Genomic DNA, 24,268 nt, shown 5'->3' on the forward strand with positions numbered 1-24,268 from the left:
ACAAGTCGTATCTCACGTCTGTTTGGCAAAATCAAATGGTATCTATGTCAAACCGGTTGTTGAATGGTCAAACTGATTGCACGAAAACAACAATCAGTTGGGTATGAGAAGTTGCAGTATTTTGGACATATCTCTCAGCTCTCTTATTGAAATGAAGTGCTTCAGTATGCATTGAAAAGATAAGACGATGATCTACAAATCATTTTCAAAATTCAAGTCTGAATCGAAGTTTAAGATGTTAATAAATGGAGATGAAGCTACTGGTTCTGTACAACACACCAGTTGAGCTGCGGTTGAGATGTTGACCAATTTCAACCGCTGACCAATCTCTGACCAGTCTAACCGCTGACCAGTTTTCAACCGCTGACCAATTGCTGAACGACCAGTTTAAGCTCGAGAAAATGTCCAGCAAAGCAAATTTGGCCGTTGCAATTTCAGAAACAGTACAAAAACTTTTTAAACGGTCATATTATTGTGTCTAACGTATATATCATTGGTAGAGTCTATAAATACAACATCTTGAAGATCAAACAAGAGCTTTTGAAGGGGATTCAAAGCATGAGCAACTACCATGAAGAAATCTGCTATTTGAGAGCACAAGCCCTTGTGTGATGATACATTTGATATGTACATTGTAAATGATAAATTCCTCACACACAATCACTCACACATATATAAGAGAGTTGAACTTCAAAGATTAGTTGAGTAGGTCTTCACACAAAGACATTAAATATTGTGTTTGTAGTCTTGACATAAGAGACAATAAACATTGTGCGGATTATGAGGTTATGGCCTACAATCGAGAGTGTGCTATGAGTTTCAATTAGACAAGAGATAAGTCCTAAGTTGAAATGGTTTTGTACAAGGTGTCATATAAATCAAAGTTTTATAGTGGATCCTTCTTAAGGGGAAGAAGGGTGACGTAGGAGTTATTAATCTCCGAACATCCATAAACAAATTCGTGTCTATTTATTTATTACATTTACTTGTCATTTCCACCGCTTTTAAAGATGCATTGTTGAAGCAATTTATGTGTTCTTCAAATATCAAAATATTGCATACCAAATGTTTAATTCAACCAAAATATTTTTACTCATTCAACTTGCATATATTTTAAATGTTTCACAAAAATATTTAATTGGTTTCTACGAATGATTATTTTGAGTGTCTTCCGTTTGGTTTGAAATACAAACTCGATTTAATTCATCGGTGTTCAATATTTCAAGAACCAGGCTATTGTAGCTCAAGGATGATCCCCCTAATCGATCTTAAAAAATTATTATTTTTAACTCCAATTATTACGTTTATTGCTAATAATTATATATTAAATATATATACACTTTGAGCTTTAGGATGTTTCGAGCCTTTGAACTTTCATTATCAAACCTACTATTCGCACAATAGTTTGAATAGCTCGCAAATGGGTTCAAAGTTTTTAAGTCGAATTCAAACTCGAACTTCCTTTTGAGCCAAAAAAATTAAAAATTTCAAGCTTTGGATCAAACTCAAACTCGAATATACTTAATTCGAGCTTTAATATTCTGCTCGACTCGATCCGTTTACATCTCTAATTTAAACCCAAAAAAAAATATCAACCAGACATTTCAAATTTCTTCGTCTCCCCGATGCATATTCATATGCATATATTTAAAAATAACAAACATTCTATAATAGCACATTTGCGCTCTCTTTGTTGCATTTTTTGTATGTTTTTATCAAGTCTCACTCTTTTCTTGTTATTTTATTAATTATATATGTAGCGTTTTCTCAGATCAGTCAAGCGATGTTTACTTATTTAGTAATTTTTTTTAGCATCAAATGAAACTTCATTAACCCTTATTTTTATGGAAAAATAAAAAATAATATTAATTGTTATAAATCTATATGTACATCAGACATCTGGATCTCATTAAGGATTGGCGAACGCATCAACTGTGAAATACACAAGAAATTAACAGAGTGCACATTTTTGTTGAGAAAACAATACAGTATTTTTTTAATGTACAATATACATTTGATGTTAAATATTTTTACCAAAAATCAGAGATCGATATATTAAAATTAATAATTTTAAAGGTGATTTTATAATTAATTGAAATAATTATTCAAGTAGGATAATTTCTTGTTATTTTTAAAATCCACGTTGTTTTATTTTTTAGATTAAGGGTATACATATTACACCAAGGTAGTTTCACTACATCCATCTATTATGACATAGTTGTGGATAGTATAAATATTGTTAAAAAAAATTAAAGATATATGCTTTTATATAACTAAATTTACATTTTTTATGTAGTATATTATATACAATAAATATATCATTTTAGAAAACAAATTAAATTAAAACTCACCAATTCAATTTCTGAATATTGCAACCGAAATAAAACATCAAATTAAGTGTTTATTGTTTATATAAATTATTATTGCTCAGTTTTTTTTCCATCTAATATTGAGGCTGTCAAATATTTAATTTTATGCCTAAAAAATTTATAGCAACAGCTAAGTGCCGATTTGTTCAGATTCCAAATCGTTCTTTTGAAAAGGTTATCATTCTTTGAAATTAAAGGAGGGAGTCTGATAAAGGTGAAGTGTGGGTTGTTTAAATTTCTTCTCTCCTAGGTTTCCACGTGAAGCCGCCGTGAGAGTTTTCTTCTCTTCTGGGTTTCCTCGTGAAACCGTCTGTGGGAGTTTTATTCTTCATTGATTGGGTTTTCTTCTCTCAATAATCCACTTGGAATTGTTCTTGTACCTGAGCGTCTTTTATTTTCTCCATGGACCCAGATGAAGTTGCTCAATTGGTCACCAACCTCAAGCTTTCTACAGCACCAAACAACGATCCACCCCTTACAATTGAGACTGAATCTCTTTTGTTTGGTGAGCAGCGTATGGGGAATTGCCTTGTGGCTAAGGTCTTCTCTTCCAAGGCCGTTAACCGAGAGGCCTTCGTGACTCAGATTTCTCGCATACTACAAGCCACAAAACACATCGAGATAGGGCCCTTGGGTGATAACTTGTTTCTTCTAGATTTTAAATCTCCACAGGATAAAAAAACGTGCTCTCTATGGTGGCCCATGGAATTTCTTCAGAGATCTAATTATATTTCGGCAGTCGAGTGGATTGCAAACGCCTAGCATGATGAATTTCACGGAAATTTCCATTTGGATCCAATGCTATAATCTCCCACTTATATTCATGCATAAGGACTTTCTGGAGAAACTAGGCCAACACCTTGGGGCCGTAGAAGAGATTGACACGAAAGAGAATGGCTTCGCTATGGGCAGATACACTCGTGTTAAGGTACGTATTGATATTATGAGGCCTTTAAAACAACATATACGACAATCCCCCCACCGAAGTTCCAAGGCAGCAAGCCAATCGGTACTTCAGGCAGCCCCTCCTACGGTTCTGAGGAGATCGGTGCAAGTTATTCGAGTAGTTTCTTACATAAAGATGGAAAGGGGGTTGCTGTGGCTGGTCAAAGTGTTGATGAGCAATCTAAAGAGGGGAGTATAATGGCTACTGATACATTGGGGACACCAAAAACCAAAGGTAGATTGGCTGTAGGTGAGTCAAACCATACCCATCCTCATTTGGCTATTGAGCAGTTGACGCCAGAGGTAAGCAACCATGAGAAGCAATCTGTTGATAACGCCTGTAGTCTTACTTATCCGATGGATGACCAAGAGACTACGATGCACCCAAACCCGAAGTCTCATACACGTTGGAAACGCAGGGCCAGAGAGAAGGGTTCTATATCAGTCAAACAACATTATTTGTCTACTCCGTACAACAGTATAGTACATGGCGAGACGGGCTCTCAGCAGGATCATCCAGTGCTTGGGACAAAACGTGCTCTTGAGGAGCCGATGGATGGTACCAACAGTACAATTTCGGCGGTGGTTGCTAAGCAACCCCGTCGACACCAATGAGTTGTATAGTGTGGAATGCTCGGGGGCTTGGGAACCAACGGGCATTCCGTGAACTTAAGCGATTAGTCGCTGAAAAGGACCCGTCTCTCCTATTCATTTCAGAATCTAAAATGAGAGACTATTAGTGTCGATGGTGGAAAAATACTCTTGGATTTTTCGGTATGTTTACTGTGAGTTGTCAAGGTAGAAGCGGGGGATTGATTCTTTTGTGGAAAGCACCGTTGGATGTCACGGTTCACTCCTATTCGTCCGGCCATATCGACTGCATGGTGAAGCATTTTGAGAAATGTTTGAGATTTACTGGATTTTATGGCAACCCAGAGGTTAGCAACAGACACCTCTCGTGGGAGCTTCTTCGACGGTTATCTGGAATCCAGGAATTTATAGGTTTCTCGTGGCTTGTAGGAGGAGAATTTAATGAAATCTGTTTCGATCGGGAGAAATTGGGAGGTAACTTGAGGCCCTTACATCAAACTCAGGCATTTAGGGATGCCCTTATGAATGCACTCTACAGGATTTACATGGCAGCGGTGAATTTTTTACATGGGTTAATAGGCGTTCATCAAATGATCTCATTTTTGAACGCCTGGATCGGTATGTCAGCACATTGGAGTGGAGACTTTTGTATCCTACCACTAGAGCCGAATCGTTGGAATTCTATCATTCAGATCATAGGCCTATTCTTATGAAACTGGGCTCCGGGACAGCAAATCTTCATCCCCATAACTTTATGTTCCGTTTTGAGACTCATTGGGCCACGGAATTGGATTGTGCGGAAGTAGTTGCTCGAGGCTGGTGCTCAAATGATGCCACACTCACGCTTTCGGACCGCATCATGCAGTGCAAGCTAGCCCTCGATGCATGGGCTGGAGATCGATTTAGATGCATTCCGAGTCAAATAAAGCAAAAAAGGTCCCTTCGAAATCGATTGAAGACTCATGATAAATGGCATGCTTCAAGAGACTACATACAAGAGCTGGAGAATCAAATTTAGTACCTTTCCTCTAAGGATGAGATTTATTGTAAACAGCGAAGTATGGTAAATTGGTTGGCTCATGGGGATAGAAATTCGAAATTCTTTCATGCTTGTGCCTCAATCAGAAGGGTGAAGAATCTTATTAGTGGGCTGTTATCGATGCATGGTGACTGGTGTTCTGATAAGGGGGGGATGGCCGAGATTGTGGTGGACTATTTCTCTAACTTATTTACATCGGGCGACCCAAGGATCCAAGATATAAATCCGGTGCTTGAATGTGTTCAACCGAAGGTTAATGAGCAGATGAACTCGGTATTATGTTCTCCATTTTCGTCTGAGGAAGTTGAGAAAGCTTTGTTTGATATGTATCCGGAGAAAGCTCCAGGACCGGATGGTTTGTCGGCATTCTTTTTCCAGAAATATTGGCAGGTGGTAGGCCCGGAGGTTTCAGAGGCTGTGTTGAGGGTTCTGAATGATGGAGCTCCGCTTCAAGAGTGGAATGAGACTATAATCACTCCCATTCCAAAAATTAAAAATCCTATGCTTATGAAGGACTTCCGGCCTATTAGCTTATGTTACGTCTGCTATAAAATCGTCTCCCGGGCCTTGACTAATCGTTTTCGAAAGATTTTGGTTATGACAGTAGATGAGTTCCAGAGTGCTTTTGTCCCAGGTAGACTGATAACAGATAACATCTTACTGGGTTATGAGGCTCTACACTGGATACGAAGCAGGAAAAAGGGGAGCAAGGGATACGTGGCATTAAAGCTCGATATGAGCAAGGCGTACGATAGAGTGGAATGGGGCTTCCTAGAACTAATTATGGGTAAGCTCGGGTTTGATCCTATATGGGTTGAGAAGGTGATGCGGTGTGTTCGTTCTGTCAAATACTCGATTGCACTCAATGGCGATATTATAGGCCACGTTAATCCGGGCAGAGGATTGCGTCAAGGGGATCGATCCTCTATCACCCTTTCTGTTTGTTCTGTGCGCTCAAGGGTTGTCATCGATTTTGAGCTCATTTGAATCACGTAAGTTGATTACTGGTGTCCGTATTGCAAATTCTAGTCCCCAAATATCTCACATATTCTTTGCTGATGACAGTCTCATATTTTTAAAGGCTACTATCGCCGACTGTTTGAATCTTCGCCAGTGTCTATCGTTGTATGAAAAAGCTTCGGGCCAGCTAATAAACTTTGAGAAATCATCTTTATCCTTTAGCCCGAATACGGATCCAGTGATTGCTGATCGAGGGTGTTGTATATTTCCACTACACAGGGTCATGACATTTACCTGGGATTGCCGACATTCTCTTTGCGTAGCAAAAAGCTCCAGTTCAGATATTTAATTGAGACTATAGTTAAACGTTTGAGAGGGTGGGGCAACAAGACATTTTCCGCCGGAGGCAAAGAAACGTTAATCAAGTCCGTTTTACAGTCCATTCCCACGTATGCTATGTCTTGTTTCCATATACCTAAGGCGATCTGTGAGGCTATTGAAAGGGAATGCGCGAATTTTTGGTAGGGCATGGAAGAAGGGAGAAAGAGAATGCACTGGAAATATTGGCATACATTATGTGTGCCAAAATGTATGGGAGGGATGGGTTTTCGTAAACTGGAAGCGTTCAATAGAGCCCTTCTTGCAAAACAAGTTTGGAGAATTGCCATTAATCCTGACTCTCTTGTAGCTCGGGTTTTTAAGGCGAGATATTTCAAGCATCATGATATTATGGACGCTCCGATAGGTAATAATCCCTCGTTTATTTGGAGATCACTTTTGTGGAGTAGAAAGTTACTGAGGAAAGGTCTGTGTTGGCGAGTTGGTAATGGAGAAAAAATCGCAACTTTTCGAGACCAATGGATTCCGGGAGTGCAGTCTCTAATGCGACCTGCAGGTATCCCGAATGATCTTGATAACGTAAACTCTTTCATCGTGAATGGAGCATGGAATGAGTCGCTGATTCGAACCACACTCCCGTCTTATATAGCTGATTCGAACCACACTCGATTCTGGCTCTATGATCCCAAAGGAAAGTACACTGTGCGGAATGGTTACAAGCTTGAAGTCGGGTTCTTTGATACACCCAGCCATACCTCGAACACCCATGCGAAATCTTGGTGGAAATTTGTATGGTCATTGTCAGTTTCTCCTAAGGTTCGGATTTTTTTGTGGCGAGCATTGCACAACATTATTCCATCTCGCGCGAACCTGCTGCGGCATCATGTTCCCGTCACAGATCAGTGTCAGTTGTGTGGTTATGGTCATGATTCAACCGAGCACGCTCTGTTTTGGTGTCCATTTGCAAAGAAGTGTTGGAAGTATATAATTTTTCATCCTTTTCTGAAACAGGTAAAAGACATGGATTTCTTGGATACATTCATCCGAATGAAAGCAGTGTTAAGAAAGGAAGATATGGAGGTTTTTGCGATGCGCACCTGGGCTGTATGGCATGATAGATTGCGGATTTTGCATGAGAAGGTGCCTGGATGTGCTCAATTGGATGTGGAGTGGAGCGCCTCCCTTTTGAAAGACTTCAAGGAAGCTCGGGAATCCTTAATTACCGCACCTGATCCGAAGCCATTACCCCAGCTCGAACGCTGGACGAGACCACCGGTCAACACCTTGAATCTTGAGGTAGACGCGGCGGTTAATTTTGACACTGGTGGTTATTCGATTGGGGGAGTAGTGCGAGATCATGATGGTCAAATACTGCTTGCCTTCAGAAAAAGAATCTCTAAGCCACAGTCGGTGGTCTTCGCTGAGCTCCTTTCAATAAGAGATGGGATGAGGCTGTTGTAATTACTACTGACTCTCTGCTGGCGGTGCAAGCAGTCATCAACCCAGCAGAAGATTTAAGTTATTGTGGTGCACTGGCATTGGATATTCAGAACTTATTGGACAGCTGCACTGTTACCGATCTTAGACAGATTGGCAGATCGGCGAATCGGGTGGCGCATTCACTTGCATTTTTTTCGCTTTCTTCCCCTACTTCTTTTGTTTGGGAAAATGAGATTTTTCCGTTTTGGTTGGTGAATCTTGTAACAGACGATTTATTGCTTTTTGAATAAAATTACAAGCGTTACCATAAAAAAAAAGGAGGGAGTCCGATATAAACAGTGGACCATACTTAATTTGCTCTAGATTCTTCTATTTGCAGGGAAAATGATATATTAATTAATCTTATAAGTTGGACTAGCTGGGAAGGCGAGCATCCATTTATTATTTTACACAGAAAAATTATATAAGATCCGACTCATGTCAAAATAGTAGTTTTTATTCTAAATATCGATTGGGTCAACCAACTCATTATACTATTATTAGAGAATTTTCCTCAAGAAGGTGCAGAGAAAACTAAGAAACTTCGTATAAAGTTTCGAGACCAAGAAAGTAGGAGGGGGTAAGTGTATAAATTATATTCCCGTTTCTAGCCATTCTATTCATTCTACTCAGTAAACATTTAGAAACCCATATATGTAAAATTAACTATCTTGTGGGTCATCACTTATTTCATGAACAAACGTTACAACGGATCCCTATTTTATTTTACTTCACCATAAGGTTGACGAGTCTCTGAGTAACTAATTTTATAGTCGTAAAGTATTTTTAAACTATCAAAAAACTCGTTCTCAAATTAAAAAAAATATATATGTTTCTATTTTATTAAAAAATATCATAAAACCAATTATAATAAATTTGTAAGTCATAGTTTCTTATCTACTTTTCAAAATTTTCAAAATATCTAATATCATTTTTGAATTTTACATGATCATATAACTCGTACATAAAAAAAACAAATCATTATTAAAATCATAAATTTAAAAGTAACAACAAAAAGTTTATGTCGAAGCTTCTAAGATTTTATTTTATTTTATTTTTCAATGAAAGAGGAAATTGTTTCACCATTTGGGCCATCGGACACATTGATGCCTTGGTAAACTAACAAGCAGGTGAAGCATCAAAGAGCGATTGAGACTCCAAGAAATCCGATTCTACATTGAATGGAAGTTGGTTTTACCGGGAATTTGTCGGCGTGCGATGCAGTGGCGTCGCTGTTGCAGTTTCTGGAAATCTTTATGTGCTGCCATGATCATGAATTTGGCTAAGGAAAATGCTTTTGTTCGAATTTCGATCTATGTACGATCGATCAGCTCAATTGGACGGAGGTTTTGCTCAGTTCGGTAGGAGTTTGCCAAGCAGTTTGGAGATTCTGATTGCTGATACGGCAAAACTACATTGCTTCAAAGGTTCCATTTTTCGTTTTCATTATTAAATGTTATTCCAGTTTTTTATTTATTTTTTATGGGAACAGGTTTACCTACGTCTTAAGCTGAATATGGACGAACAAGCGAGTGCTGGTATATCAGGTGACTAGCTAATTTTGTTTTTTGGAAGGAGTTATGAGATTAATATACTAATACTGGTTTTTGTAATATTCTGCTCGGGCACCAAGCAGTTTGGGGATTAACATATAACAGTTGGAGTTAAAAATAATATCCTCACTCATATAATTTTCACAATAAATGAAAAAGATAAGAGGACAACACAAATTTTACACAAATACAATATGGATATAACAACGACAAAAATGAACCTTACACAATTCAACTCGAAAATTTTAAAATCGGTCATGATAATTAATTGGCCAACGCAGATTGTTGGACCTCTAATTGGTCAAAAGCAATCTGATGTTCAATTTCTGTGAGTCATATTCATAGCAATCTTGCCAACACCCTGAAGAATTCTAATAGTAAGTTCAATTGCGACAATAATTATGAAAATACAAAAAAAAAAAAAAAAGTATCTTAATTTGACGTCAAAATCAATTGTATTTGAAAATATAAGCATACAAGAGCTCGTTCCATACATCAGGAACTCCCGGAAGACACCAATGTATACAATCAGCATAATTAAGAGGGTTAGAAATCTGCTCCTTACTCAAAGGCTCCCATTGTTTCCTGTAAATTGAGGGATGCCCTTCTTTTCTATACTCCGAAAGCTGAGTTATATTTATTATTTCTACACTTAATCCTGATCTTTGTCTAACTTCATCGATTGTTTTTTCCACTATTCGCATCATTTTAGGATCCGATCCTCTTCCCCGGTATCCTTCTTCCCTGATGGCTGCGGTTTCGTTGAGACAATTTTCGCCCATGGAATTTCCCCATTCTTCCGCCCTGAAATGATTCAACACCACGGTTACAAGTTGCCTTTGAAATTACAAAACTTTGTATTAATTAAGACGGTGATACCTTTCATGAGTAGGAGACATGGTCACGAAGAACAATTGAGTCTTGCTGCGATTTACATGGATTTCCAACCAGTCCGACCACGTTTTCATTGCCATTTCGTAGCTACGTAGCATGTCTACATCCTTGTAGATTCCATCCGAATTATCAAACGAACCCCATCTTATATATATAGGAACATACATCATCATTTACAGCAGATAGAAAATTGAAATTCATGAGTTGTGTTTAACACAGAAAAACAAACAATAAAGCCACTATAAATAAGTTAGATAGCTACTTACAATACTTTCATTTGAGGGCGTCGCCACCAGAGATAGGTGTTGAACACAAGTATATCTGCATCAGTCCAATGACGGGCATGCTTTTCAATAGCCTGTGCTCGTACTATTCGATCTGGTAACCGATGGTTCACTGGATCATCCGAATTCGACTCCACCAGCAACGGTTCCCAGTAGAACTCAATTTTCGCATTGTACTCCTTTATTATTGCATGATAAAAATTAATATATCGATTGATGAAAAACCGCATGCCTTTAAATATAATAATCAGACTTACTTTGGCCTTGAAAGTGATGAGTGAGCTCCCATTGTTGTGCATGTATTTTTGGCCTTTTGGGATTGCCTTGTCAAGAAGACATACCATAGATACCCATTGTCCTCTATTCAAAGAATCCCCAACAAAAACTAGCCTTTTGTTCCTCAATCTCTCTAACAGTCTTGTGGCATTGAACCTTTATATTAAAGGAAAATTGTAAAACTCCATTAAAAAAAAACCTAGATTACATATATTTGATGATCTTATAAATATTTTGAAACATTTGTATATCAGAAACAAATTAGCAAGGGTACCTAGGGAGGTTGCAATGGTGAGGCTGCCATCTCCAATTTTGGTAACTCAAGTCTTTTCTTCCGAATTTCGCACAAGCCAATTGATCCGACATGAACGTGCACTCTTCCTCCTTGTATAATGGATATGAAATATCATCGAAAACCCATTTTCCTGAAAACACATCGCATTCCGAAGAAGACTCCGACGGTGACTCATTTTTCCTTTCTATCACGTTCTGATCACCGCCATCTCCATTCTTAACTAGGTATTCGCCACTCTCTGCCGTCAAATAAATGGCTCCGACCACCAACGCCACCGCAAGAAATCCTATCAGGGACCGAAAGCTGCACCGTATATCCCATATTCCGGCAAGTGAACCCATCCTTTTCGCCATTAATTTTGGATCATTCATTGATATCCTCTTACATTAATGCATGTGCCTCTAACTTGTCTAGTGCTGATCTTTCTTTAAGTTGCAGGCATTTGGTGAGACTAAGCTTTCAGAATCTGTTGGGATTCAATGGAAGTGGGAAATTGGGTGGTTTAGTAAATTCAGCACTTTGAGGGCTTTGGTGTAACGACGACATGGGAAGTATTTTTAAGGCAATGTCTTTTATTAGGTGGTAACAACTAAATTGTTAATTAGATCGATACAACATATATTTGGGGAAGTGGTTGTCATATTCATGAATCGTTTGCTTAAAGATATTGCTTCTGAAAATCCTCCATTTACTCCATTATATATACACACAAGTATGTACATATTGTATGTTGAAAAATCTTTTGAAGTTGTAATATTTAACTCATGTTGCGTTTGGATGATGATAGGATACAATGAAGGATTTTAAATCAAAGAATTTGAAATATATGAATTTCAAATGATTGTGACTATTTTAGTAAGTTAATTTGAAATTAGAGTCCGAAAAAGTAGTCTTCAATACTTCAATTAATCGTTCATTTTAATTTTTAAGCCAGACTCATATGATAGATTTGATATGTGGATTTTAAATCAAATCCTCTCAAATCCTTCCATCTAAATGCTAGCTCATATATATAATTTGGTTGGAGAAATCACCAAAGTTGTCTAATAAATTGGCTTATTTTAGAATCTTCTCGTCAATTAATTAGTTAAAATATGTTGTGGTGCATTAAGGTCTTTTTGTTATAAATAATCAGATAAAATATGGAATAATAGAGAAAATTCATAAGAGAAGAGAGTCAATATTCAGGTACAAATCTTTATAGATATTATCTTAATATGTTTATCTTAATCACAAATCTTTCAAATCTAACTAAATAAGATAATCATTTATAATAAGAATATATTTATAACATATTTCATTTGGGAGTATTATTTATACTCAAAAAAGTGTTGATAACACTCCATCTTGCCTAATTAATTAATTATTAGACAATATTGTTCTTCAAATATTTTTCCTTATATGATAAAATTTTAGTTCACCTTGAAAAACTCACAATATTTTTGTATGTCAACAATTAAATTTTTTATTCAAAAAAATAAAGTTAATATTTTCAACAACAAAAAACGTTCTCAAAATTTTAATATATATAAAAATACAAATAACAACAAAATTTTATATTATTTATATTTATCCCAAATTTTAGTATGTATATTCAAAATACTGGAAAATTATTTTTTCAAAATAAGTTATTGGGGTGTAAAAATTTTGATTTACCAAAATTTTATTAACTTTGGGATAAAATAATAAATATCTTAATAGTTTAGATTAAAATTAATATTTTCGTTATTTTACATATATATATTTATACTATATTATTAAATTTGAGACACTTAAAGTAACTAACTTTTGGGGTCATGGTCTGTTTTAATAATTATATATATTAATAAAATGTTAAAATTTTAATTTAAGTCACATATAGCTCAGTGGATAATGTTTTTGAATTTTAAGCATCTAAAATTTAAGATTTTCGTTATTTACATATATGTATCCATATTTCTATACTATATTATTAAGTTTGAGACACTTTGATTAACTAATTTTTGGTATTATGGTATGTTTTAATAATTATATATATTAATAAAGTGTTAAAACTTGAATGTAAGTCACATATAGTTCACTGGATAAATTTTTTGAATTCTAAGCAACAAGTTATAGGTTTAATTCCTACTTATGTTTTTAATTCATATATCAAAATTACAATGTAGTCTCTAACTATTTTTTATAATGACATTTTGATCTTAATTTACATATAAACCAAATTAATTATAAAAAAATATTATAGCAATGCGTGCGTCGGTACAATAGTATATATATCCCCGATGATTATTAACATGATTTTTCTACAATATAAAGATATTATTTGAACCTATTTATAGAGTATAGATAAACAAAAAAAAATTAACCTTTTTTTGAAAAAACCTTTTTAACCTAAATTATTCAATTTCACCTGGAAATTGTTGAGTTAGCTGTAAAATCCGATCATATGGAAACAAAATTGGGATTTTTTCCTATTTTATGTGTTCATCGTCCTGTTTTTCGGGTTTGCTCTTTTTTTAAAAAAAGAATATATTATAATTTCCCCACTAAATTGAAATCTCCAAATTTGTTGTCATGCAATCAGATTATATAACCTAATCAGCAATTTTTAGTTTAAATCATACATTTCGATATAAAAAAAAACATACCAAAATAGCAAAAAGATAAAATTTAAAGGACCAATATTCAAATTTGATTAGTTATATGACTAAAAAATAAAACATGTGAAGTTAGACGACCAATTTGACTTTTTTCCCATTTTTAATGTATTACAACACGATACTATAATGCGTAAAATATTCTAAAAACAGAAAAGCTTTGCGAAGCATAATATTACAAATTTAAATGTAGTGTGAATTTTATTATAGTTTTTATTATCAAGGTCAGATAATAGATAAAATAAAATACAAAATGATAAGAGATAAAATAAAATACAAAATGATAAAAAAGTTAGGATTAATAATTCAAATTTATCTAAGGTAAGATCAAATTATTTTGAATATCTTAATATTAGGAGGCCAAGCAAGCAATGGCCATGGGGCCCGGCTCATAAGGGGCCCAATTTTTTATTTTAAATTTTTAAAAATTGCATGTACAAGTTCGTATAAGGATCAAAATAAAAAACCCAATAAAATAAGGGCAATTTGGAGAAAAATACATCTGTCTATGATTTATTTAAGATTCAGTACCCAGGAGTTTTTTTTTGTATTTTAATACCTGACAAAAGATCAATTTAGTTTTTAATACATGTTTTATGCATTTTTACTTTTTTACCCTTTTGATTAATAAAAAATGATATAAATACATATTTTTATTGGTCATCTTCTCTTTCCACTCACCATTCTCAATGCATTTGGATGACATGTAAATTGAATTTAAATTTTAAAAAAAAACAAATTCGCAACTAATTGAACTTTTTGAAATACTTAGTTTTACTTGCGAAATACTTAATTTCAATTTTAAAATACTTGATTAAGTAAATAAAATACTCAGAATGTGTATTAAAATACTGAATATTCGAATATGCAACGCAAGTTCACCAAATGCTCGCATTTCCATCCAAGATCCATTTGGATGACATTTTCATTTCATTTAATTATTTTTTTATTTTTAAAAAAATAAATTCGCAACTAAGCATTGAACTTTTTCAAGTATTTAGTTTTACTTACGAAATACATAATTTCAATTTTAAAATACTTGATTTGGTAAATGAGATACTCAAAATGAGTATTAAAATACTGGATATTTGAATATGCAACGTAAGTTCACCAAATGCTCGCATTCCATCCAATATGCATTTGGATGACATGTTCATTTCATTTAATTATTTTTTAAAAAAAATTCGCAACTAAGCATTGAACATTTTGAAGTACTTACTTTTATTTACGAAATACCTAATTTCAATTTTAAATACTTCATTTGATAATTGAGATACTCATAAAAATTAATAAAATACTGGATATTCTAGTAGGCAATGTAAGTTCACCAAGTGCTCGCATTTCTATCCAAGATGCATTTAGATGACATGTACATTTCATTTAAATATTTTTTTATTTTTAAAAGAAAAACAAATTTGCAACTAAGTATTTAACTTTTTCAAATACTTAGTTTTACTTGCGAAATACCTACTTTCAATTTTAAAATACTTGATTTGGTAAATGAGATACTCAGAATGAGTATTAAAATACTGGATATTCGAATTTGCAACGTAAGTTCACAAGTGCACGCATTTTGATCCAAGATATATTTGGATGACATGTTCATTTCATTTAATTATTTTTTTATTGTTAAAAAAAACAAATTCGCAACTAAGCATCGAACTTTTTGAAGTACTTAGTTTTACTTGCGAAATACCTAATTTCAATTTTAAAATACTTGATTTGGTAAATGAAATACTCAGAATGAGTATTAAAATACTGGATATTAGAATATGCATCGTAAGTTCACCAAATGCTCACATTTCCATCCAAGATGCATTTGGATGACATGTTCATTTCATTTAATTATTTTTTTATTGTTTAAAAAAACAAATTTGTAACTAATCATTGAACTTTCTCAAGTACTTAGTTTTACTTGCGAAATACCTAATTTCAATTTTAAAATATTTGATTTGGTAAATGAGATAGAATGGGTATTAAAATACTGGATATTCGAATATGCAACGTAAGTTCACCAAGTGCTCACATTTCCATCCAAGATGCATTTGGATGACATGTTCATTTCATTTAATTATTTTTTTATTGTTAAAAAAACAAATTCGTAACTAAGCATTGAACTTCTTCAAATACTTAGTTTACTTGCGAAATACCTAATTTCAATTTTAATATACTTGATTGGGTAAATGAGATACTCAGAATGAGTCTTAAAATGCTGGATATTCGAATATGCAATGTAAGTTCACCAAGTGCTCGCATTTCCATCCAAGATACATTTGGATGACATGTTCATTTCATTTAATAGTTTTTTTAATTGTTAAAAAAAAACAAATTCGCAACTAAGTATTGAACTTTTTCAAGTACTTAGTTTTATTTGCGAAATATCTAATTTCAGTTTTAAAATATTTGATTTGGTAAATGAGATACTCAAAATGAGTATTAAAATACTGGATATTCGAATATGTAACGTAAGTTCATCAAGTGCTCGCGTAAGATGTATTTGGACGACATGTTCAAGGACATTTCAGCAGCCACAAAGCTTTGAAGGAGAAAAAAAGGCTTAGAGCGAAGATTTGAAGATTTCCGGACAATGTTCTTCGAGAGAATAGTCCGTGATAGGAACGAGTAGCATAATCCGTGGATTTACAATTTACAGAGAAATATGAAGTCGGATACACGTTGATAGTCATAGTTCAGTAGGTCGAAAGCTATGAGATTTAATAAAACGACATGCAATTCACCATTTATAAATAATTAAAGAGATTTAATTATTTCACTGAGTTGAATTAGTTTGGCATAGCTTGAGAGGGCGTGTTCAGTTGGATATGAAATCTCGTCGAAAGCATAGATCATTGTCGAACGAATTAAGTAGATTAGCGAGGGGTAGGTGAACCGAGATTCACAACAAATTCATTTCTCATTGAACTTTAATCAATCATTCTAGCTTATTTATTTCATCATTTAATCCTTGAACCATTTCATTGAGTTTTTATTTAATAATTGTAGTAGTAAACAATCATCTGAAGTATCGCTGCTAAAAATTGAATAACTGAGAATAATAATTGAGAAATACAGTCCTTAGACAATGAAAGTTTTGCTCAATCACTAAGCATGGAACATTTGACATCATGCACTTGCGATTATTGAAAGTCAATGACTATATTATTGCTTGACATCGTGCACTTGCGATTATTTTGAGCTTGAATATTATTAATTTTTACTAAGAATTTTACAATGAAAGTTTTGTTCGATCACTAATCATGGATTACATATTCATCTTATTTAATATTTTTTTGGTAAAAAAATTCTCAAATAAGCATGAAAATTTAAAAGTACTTAGTTTTACTTGAGAAGTACCTAATTTGAGTTTGTAAATACTTGATTTCGTAAATGAGATACTCACAATATGCATTAAAATACTGGATATTCAAATATGCAATCTTTCCATGGAAAATTCATTAGTATACTTATTCATATCATTTAAATAAATAAACATAGTTCATTATTCATCATGGACTAACTGAGAGATGCATTATGAACATAGTTCGTAAATGAGCTTGAAGTTTGCACTTTAAGCATATCTATCGATTCTTGGATCAATGATTTATAAAATACTCATAAATATTAATTGACAATACTTTTTGATATTCATTGAATGACTTATTTGACAATTATACTTATTTGACATAATACTTATTGGTAATTATTCATTATATTTATTAGTATTTTTTTCTTTAAATGAGATGAATATGTCATCCAAATGCATATTCCAAGGAAAGATAAACACTTGGTGAGCTTACGTTGCATATTCGAATATCTAGTATTCTATTACATATTATGAGTATCTCATGTACCAAATTAAATATTTGCAATCTCAAATTAGGTACTTCTCAAATAAAAACAAGTACTTTAAAATTTTTATGCTTAGTTGGGAATTTGTTTTTTCTTTTACAGAAAAAATATTAAATGATATGAATATGTCATCCAAATGCTTATTCCATGGAAATATCAATACTTGGCGAACTTACGTTGCCTATTCGAATATATAGTATTTTAATACATATTGTGAGTATCTCATTTACGAAATCAAGTATTTGCAAACTCAAATTAGGTACTTCTCAAGTAAAACTAAGTACTTTAAAATTTTCATGCTTAGTTGAGAATTTGTTTTTTTTTTAATTATTAAATGAGATGAATATGTCATCCAAATATATCTTCCATAAAAATACCAACACTTGATGAACTTACGTTGCTTATTCGAATATCCAGTATTTTAATACATATTCTGATTATCTCATTTACGAAATCAAGTATTTGCAAACTCAAATTAAAATACTTCTCATTTAGGAAGTAATATAAAGTATTGGTAGACTCGAATTAGATATTTTTTGTACTAATTTAGATATCACATTTTAACTTCACAAATGACACATCAAAAGTCACTCAATATTACTAACTATATTTTTTTATATCCCGAAATAATCAAAATTGAGTCTTAAAATGGTAAAATCAAGTATATGTGAAATCAAAATAGGTACTATTTGTACCAATTTTAGGTAGCACGTTTTTTATTCACAAATCTCATCATAAAAAAATATTCAATATTATCTTCAAATTATATATTTTGACATACTCAATCGAATTTGAGTATTTAAAAGGTAAAATCAAGTGTTTGTGAACTCGAATTATGTATTATTTGTATTAATTTAGGTATCACATTTTTGTTTCACGAATATCATCATCGGTGTCACTTAATATTAACTTCAAATTATATTTTGGCATCCTCAAATAATTGGATATGAGTATTTACGGGGTAAAATAATGTATTTATATACTCTAATTAGATACTCTTTGTACCAATTTAAGTATCACATTTTAACTTCACAAATGACACAATCAAAAGTCACTTAATATTACTTGAAACTTAAGTATTTTCTTACACATTTGAAGTATTCAAATAGCCAAAATCAAATATTTGGAACCCGGAAATAGGTATTTTATTGATCAAAATAAGTAATTTTTCTAATTCAACAATGAGTGAGAAACTGTGTTTTTTCAAAAATTAGATGACATGAATAAGTCATCTTAATGCATTTTCAATGAAAATGCCAACTTTATTGAATTTATTGTGATAGCTCGAAGATCCAATATTTTCTTGCACATTTGGAGTATTCAAAGAGTAAAATCAAGTATTTGGAACTCCAAAATAGATATTTTGTTGGTCAAAATAAATACTTAATCTTATTTCATGATGAGTGATGACCTATGTTTTTTTTAAAAAATAAAATGACATGAATAAGTCATCCTAATGCATTTTTCATGAAAATACCAACAATGACTGAATTTACGGTGAATGCTCGAAAATATAGTATTTTCTTATATATTTGGAGTATTCAAATAGCGAAATCAAGTATCTGAAACCCCATAATAGGTACTTTGTATGTCAAAATAAGTATTTACTTTTATTTCATGATAATTGAGAAACAATATTTTGATAAAATTATATTTTAAATGGAGAAAAATGATATAATTTTGATGGATAAAATAATATATTTATTTAAATAATAAAGGGTAAAAATGTAAAGTTTGCTTAATGGGTAGTTAAAACTAAATGTATAGAATTGTCAGGTACTGATTTCTAAAAAATTATGGCTAGGTACTGAATTTTAATGAAAACATTGACATATGTATTTTTGGGAAATTTACCGATAAAATAATAACATTTTTGAGTCAGCATGAAGTTCAGACATTAATAACGTTGAGTTGTGTTTGGAGTTGGTGGTCGTAAGATGTTATTTAACAAATTTAAAAAAAAATAAGTTTTTTTTGAGATGGTCTCGCAAATCTTTATCTGTGAAACGGGTCAACCCTACCGATATTCACAATAAAAAGTAATGATCTTAGCATAAAAAGCAATATTTTTTCATGGATGACCCAAATAAGATACTCGTCTCACAAAATACGACACGCGATGCTAAATATTTGGTAAATTGTATTGTTTATTCTCAAATATTTATATTATCTAGAAGATTTTGTAAACACTAACATGAACAGTTGCATTAGTAGAAATAAGCTTTTCAAATTTGAAGTTAATCAAGAATTATCTTGGGTAAAAAATGTTGTGGTATAGATTAAATGAGCTAGTTGTGTTGTCGATTGAGAAAGAAATAGTCCGACAATTGGATTATACATATTTTATAAATACTTTTTATTCTAAAAAAATTAAAAAAATAGTGTTTATGTAGTCATTTCGAATATTTGTTGACTTGTTATTGACATAATATATTATTTATGACATATTTTTATGTATTGTTTTGTTTATTTGTTATTCGTGAATTAAATTTTATAGCTATTTACCACGACAAGATGACTCATGTTTCATCAAGTACGACTTATATATGGAACATTAAACTTCGGTTCCTTGCTTAGATTGGAGAAAGCTACAGTGTTGCAACGACCAGGCTATCTTATTGATGGCCTTTATTATTTAATTATGTTAATTATTAAATGCAATGTATTTTAAATTTACCTACCAATAATCTGATTATATTACTCTGTAGATTTGTAAGTTTTTATTTTAAAAACTTTAATTATTCAATAAATAATTATATTAAATATTCTTTTATAATTTTATATTTAACTAAACAAAATAATCAAATTTTAATTGGATAAATATGAAAACCATATTTAATTGTTTTATCTTAATATTAATTGCATGTGTAATATTTAAATTAAGTAATAAGTTAATTATATAAATTAATAAAATTCAAGATTTAAGTTAATTAAAGTAATTGTTTAAAAATTTTTAATTTAGGTATTTAAATTAATTACTCAGTATAGAAAATAATAAATAATTTTAAACAATTTCATTATAAAAAATAATGTAATGATATTTTAGTTAATGTGGTAATAAAATAGTTATTTAAATAAAATAGTTGGGGATTTTTTGAGAATATTCCTTTTAGCATTAGAGATGCGCTTTATATCTTGTAAAAAATTTGCATTATTTAGACGTTAAAATATAGTAATGAGGTCATGTGGATGACATAAAAATGTGTAGGGGTGAATATTATAATTTGTATTCCTTTGTTTCAAGGTTATTTATGGAATTTCACTTGTAAATACATTCCTATCATATAAAACAATAACTAGTTACTCCACGTACACGATACATTTATGTTTTCGGAAACTGAGAAAAACAATACACTAGCAAAAGGGAAGAGGTTTCCACAAGAATGCGATTAATTTGGCAATGAGTGGGTTTCATGTAAGACCGTCTCACGGATCATAATCTGTGAGACGGGTCAACTCTACCCATATTCACAATAAAAAAGTAATATTTTTAGCATAAAAAGTATTAATTTTTCATGGGTGACCCAAATAAGAGATTTGTTTCACAAATACGACCCGTGAGATCGTCTCACACAAGTTTTTGCCTTTGGGAACATAACTTTCAGTTTATTAATATTAATGGAAGTTTTTTTTTTAATGTAATTGTGGAAGTTCGCTTTCAATTGGTTATACATACGTTAGCATTATAATTATAATATTTTAAATTAAGTTTAAACTATAGTTATCACGTTTTAATATCTCTTATCATGAACAATCATCAAGTCCCCGAGGTGAAATCAGAATTTAACATTATTTGGGTCTAACAAAAAATATATAATTGTTGAAAAATATATTTAAAATATGTGTATTGAATATTAGAATGTTGAATATTTGAATGTTGAAAATAAGAGTTGTAAATATTGAAAATTAGTGTGTGATGATGTAGGTAATGATGTATTTTATTTTTGGATTATTTGTAAAGATTTCCTATAAATAGATATCTCATTTGTGAAGAAAATAACAATTGAGTAGAGAGAAAAATATTATAAAGTGTGTAGTTTGATAAATTTTGAGAGTTTGAGATTTTTACTTTTTACCATAAATTTTTACTTTTTCACAACACGTAATCAGCACGAAGCTCTAAAAGTCCTACATACTTTTCCAAGCTCCAAACAGAAGAAAAAGGTAACAAAAATAATTATATTTATTTTACTGTTATTTATTTATTGTGTATTTATTTAATATACAATATAATGTTATTATTAGAAATAATAAAAATAAATTTTTCATAAACTTTTTATAAATCCTGGGAGGATGTTAACACGACATCCCACACTCCCGGTAAGGGATACGACAAGTATAAAAGCCTATAAGGTTTTTAAACAAAATAAATTATGACACTCATTATAATATTATGATATGATATACATAATTATTTAAACATGTCTAATATTATATATATATATCATATTATTACCATAAAATTATACAAATACATACCTTTATTTTTTTTTACCCCAACGGTCATAAATGGTAAAAAACGGCTAGTTTTTGCCCTATAAATATGATCTCACAAACACATTCCATCACTCCAACTTTCTCTTCTTCTCTAAAAATTATTCATCATCAAATTTTTCGAAGAAAAAAGAAGATGGCTTTCTCAAGGATATTTTTAATTATTTTGGTTGTCATACTCACCAGTCTTGTATTTATCGGAGAATATCCTCCTCGTGCGTTTTCTTTATTTTTACAAATACTTGTACTTGTTGTTTATCCATTACTTTGTATTGCAATAATTATTAACTAATAAAATGCATCGTAATTTTTTTTAGTACCACTATGTCAAATTTAACAAAGCTCGAATTTGTTGCGCTCGACATCACGGGAAAGAATTATATGCCATGGACTCTAGATGTAGAAATGCATCTTGAGTCATTGGGTCTAAGCGAGACCATTAAAGAAAATGGCATATGCACGTCACAAGAAAAGGCAAGAGCCGTGATATTTTTGCGTCGACATCTCGACGATGGATTGAAATGTGAATATCTGACTGAAAAAAATCCCATGGCTTTGTGGAAGGGATTAAAAGAAAGATTCGAACATATAAGAGAAGTTATACTTCCGACCGCCCGGGATGAATGGAATACATTGAGATTCCAAGACTTTAAAAAAGTCAGTGATTACAATTCGGCGATGTATAGAATAATCTCGCAATTAAAATTTTGTGGACATGAGGTCACAGAATCTGAGATGCTTGAAAAAACATTTTCCACGTTTCATGCATCAAATATTACTCTACAGCAACAATATAGAGTACGTGGATTCGCGAGATATTCTGAACTCATCGCCTGTCTTCTTGTGGCGGAAAAAAACAACGAGCTATTAATGAGAAATCATCAGTCCCGACCCACTGGATCAACAGCATTTCAGAAGTAAATGCTGTAAGTAAAATGAATTTAAACCTGGAAACCAAAATCAAATTCAAAGACAAGGTTTTGGTCGAGGTCGAGGTCGTGGACGTGGACGTGGACGTGGACGTGGAATTGGCCGTGGTCGTGGTCAAGGCCGTGGTTTTGAAAATAATCGAGATAGTTATTTTTATAACTCATCTCAAAAGAACGTCCCAAACCATCCACAGAAAAGGCATCATGAGAATACAAGTGTTAATGAGAAGCACTCAAAAAGATATGAAAGTTCTTGTTACAGATGTGGTACTCCAGGACATTGGTCCAAAGTTTGTCGAGCCCCTGAGCACCTTTGTAAACTTTATAAAGAATCATTAAAGGGGAAAGAAAAGGAGACCAACTTCACTGAACGCAGTGACCGTTTGAGTGATTCAACTCATTTTGATGCTGGTGATTTTATGAATGATTTCTCTGGAAATGATCAATATGTTGGTGAGATAGAAATGAACAATATTGATGCTGCAGATTTTCTCAACGATATCTCTGAAAATGAACAATATAATGGTAGAATATAAATGTACAATAATCTATTTTTCATGTATTCATAGAATAATGTTTTATTGTATAATTATGATTTGTGTTATATTTAAGTATATATTGCAAGTAATTTATTTCATTGCATATTTTTTTGAAGTTCAAATATGGAAAATGCTATGAGCAAAGCTGAAGTTTGCATACCCGATAGTGGTACAACGCACACTATCCTCCGAGATAAAAGATATTTCTTGGAACTAAAACCAACAAAAACAACGGTGAATACAATATCAGGTCCTGTAGACTTGATTAAAGGATGTAGTAAAGCACAATTTTTGTTACCTAATGGTACAAAATTTTTGATCAATGATGCTTTATATTCACCACAATCGAAAAGAAATTTGTTGAGTTTTAATGATATATATTCCCATGGGTATGATACTCAAACAATGAATGAAGGGAATGAGAAATATATGTGTCTTATCACATATAAATCAGGAAAGAAATATGTGATTGAAAAACTACCAATGCTCCCTACTGGATTGCATTATACACATATAAGTCTCATTGAATCAAACATGGTAGTTGATAATTCTTCGATATTAACCAATTGGCATGATCGATTGGGACATCCTGGTTCAACAATGATGCGAAGAATTATAGAAAATACACATGGTCATCCACTGAAAGACCAGAAGATCTTTCAGAATAATAAGTTTCAATGTAAAGCATGTTCTCTTGGAAAACTTATTATAAGACCATCACCAGTAAAAATCCAAACTGAATCACCAATGTTTCTTAAACGTATTCAGGGTGATATTTGTGGACCAATCCATCCACC

At 32.3% G+C, this 24,268-nt stretch overlaps 1 protein-coding gene across 1 annotated transcript; it reads right to left on the reverse strand.

Annotated features, from left to right (window-relative positions):
- Positions 1-9,684: 9,684 nt before the first annotated feature.
- Positions 9,685-11,531, reverse strand: LOC142505494 (protein trichome birefringence-like 34). The gene is made up of 5 exons (XM_075618482.1): positions 11,004-11,531; positions 10,711-10,885; positions 10,436-10,632; positions 10,155-10,313; positions 9,685-10,079 (listed from the first exon to the last, which is right to left on the reverse strand). Exons 1-5 carry the CDS (start codon positions 11,393-11,395, stop codon positions 9,725-9,727), a joined length of 1,278 nt encoding a protein of 425 aa, XP_075474597.1. The 5' UTR covers positions 11,396-11,531; the 3' UTR covers positions 9,685-9,724.
- Between the last annotated feature and the right edge of the window lie 12,737 nt (positions 11,532-24,268).

This window comes from Primulina tabacum, chromosome 10 (genome assembly GCF_025594145.1).
Source record: "Primulina tabacum isolate GXHZ01 chromosome 10, ASM2559414v2, whole genome shotgun sequence".
Taxonomy (NCBI): Eukaryota; Viridiplantae; Streptophyta; class Magnoliopsida; order Lamiales; family Gesneriaceae; genus Primulina; species Primulina tabacum.

What these genes read in the sequence shown, in the direction of transcription:
- LOC142505494 (XM_075618482.1), bottom strand. Translation starts at nt 11,395, where the DNA reads ATGAATGATCCAAAATTAATGGCGAAAAGGATGGGTTCACTTGCCGGA. An exon ending in CACCATTGCAACCTCCCTAG is followed by an intron (nt 10,886 to 11,003) that starts GTACCCTTGCTA and finishes TTTAATATAAAG; the next exon opens with GTTCAATGCCACAAGACTGT. An exon ending in TCATCACTTTCAAGGCCAAA is followed by an intron (nt 10,633 to 10,710) that starts GTAAGTCTGATT and finishes GCAATAATAAAG; the next exon opens with GAGTACAATGCGAAAATTGA.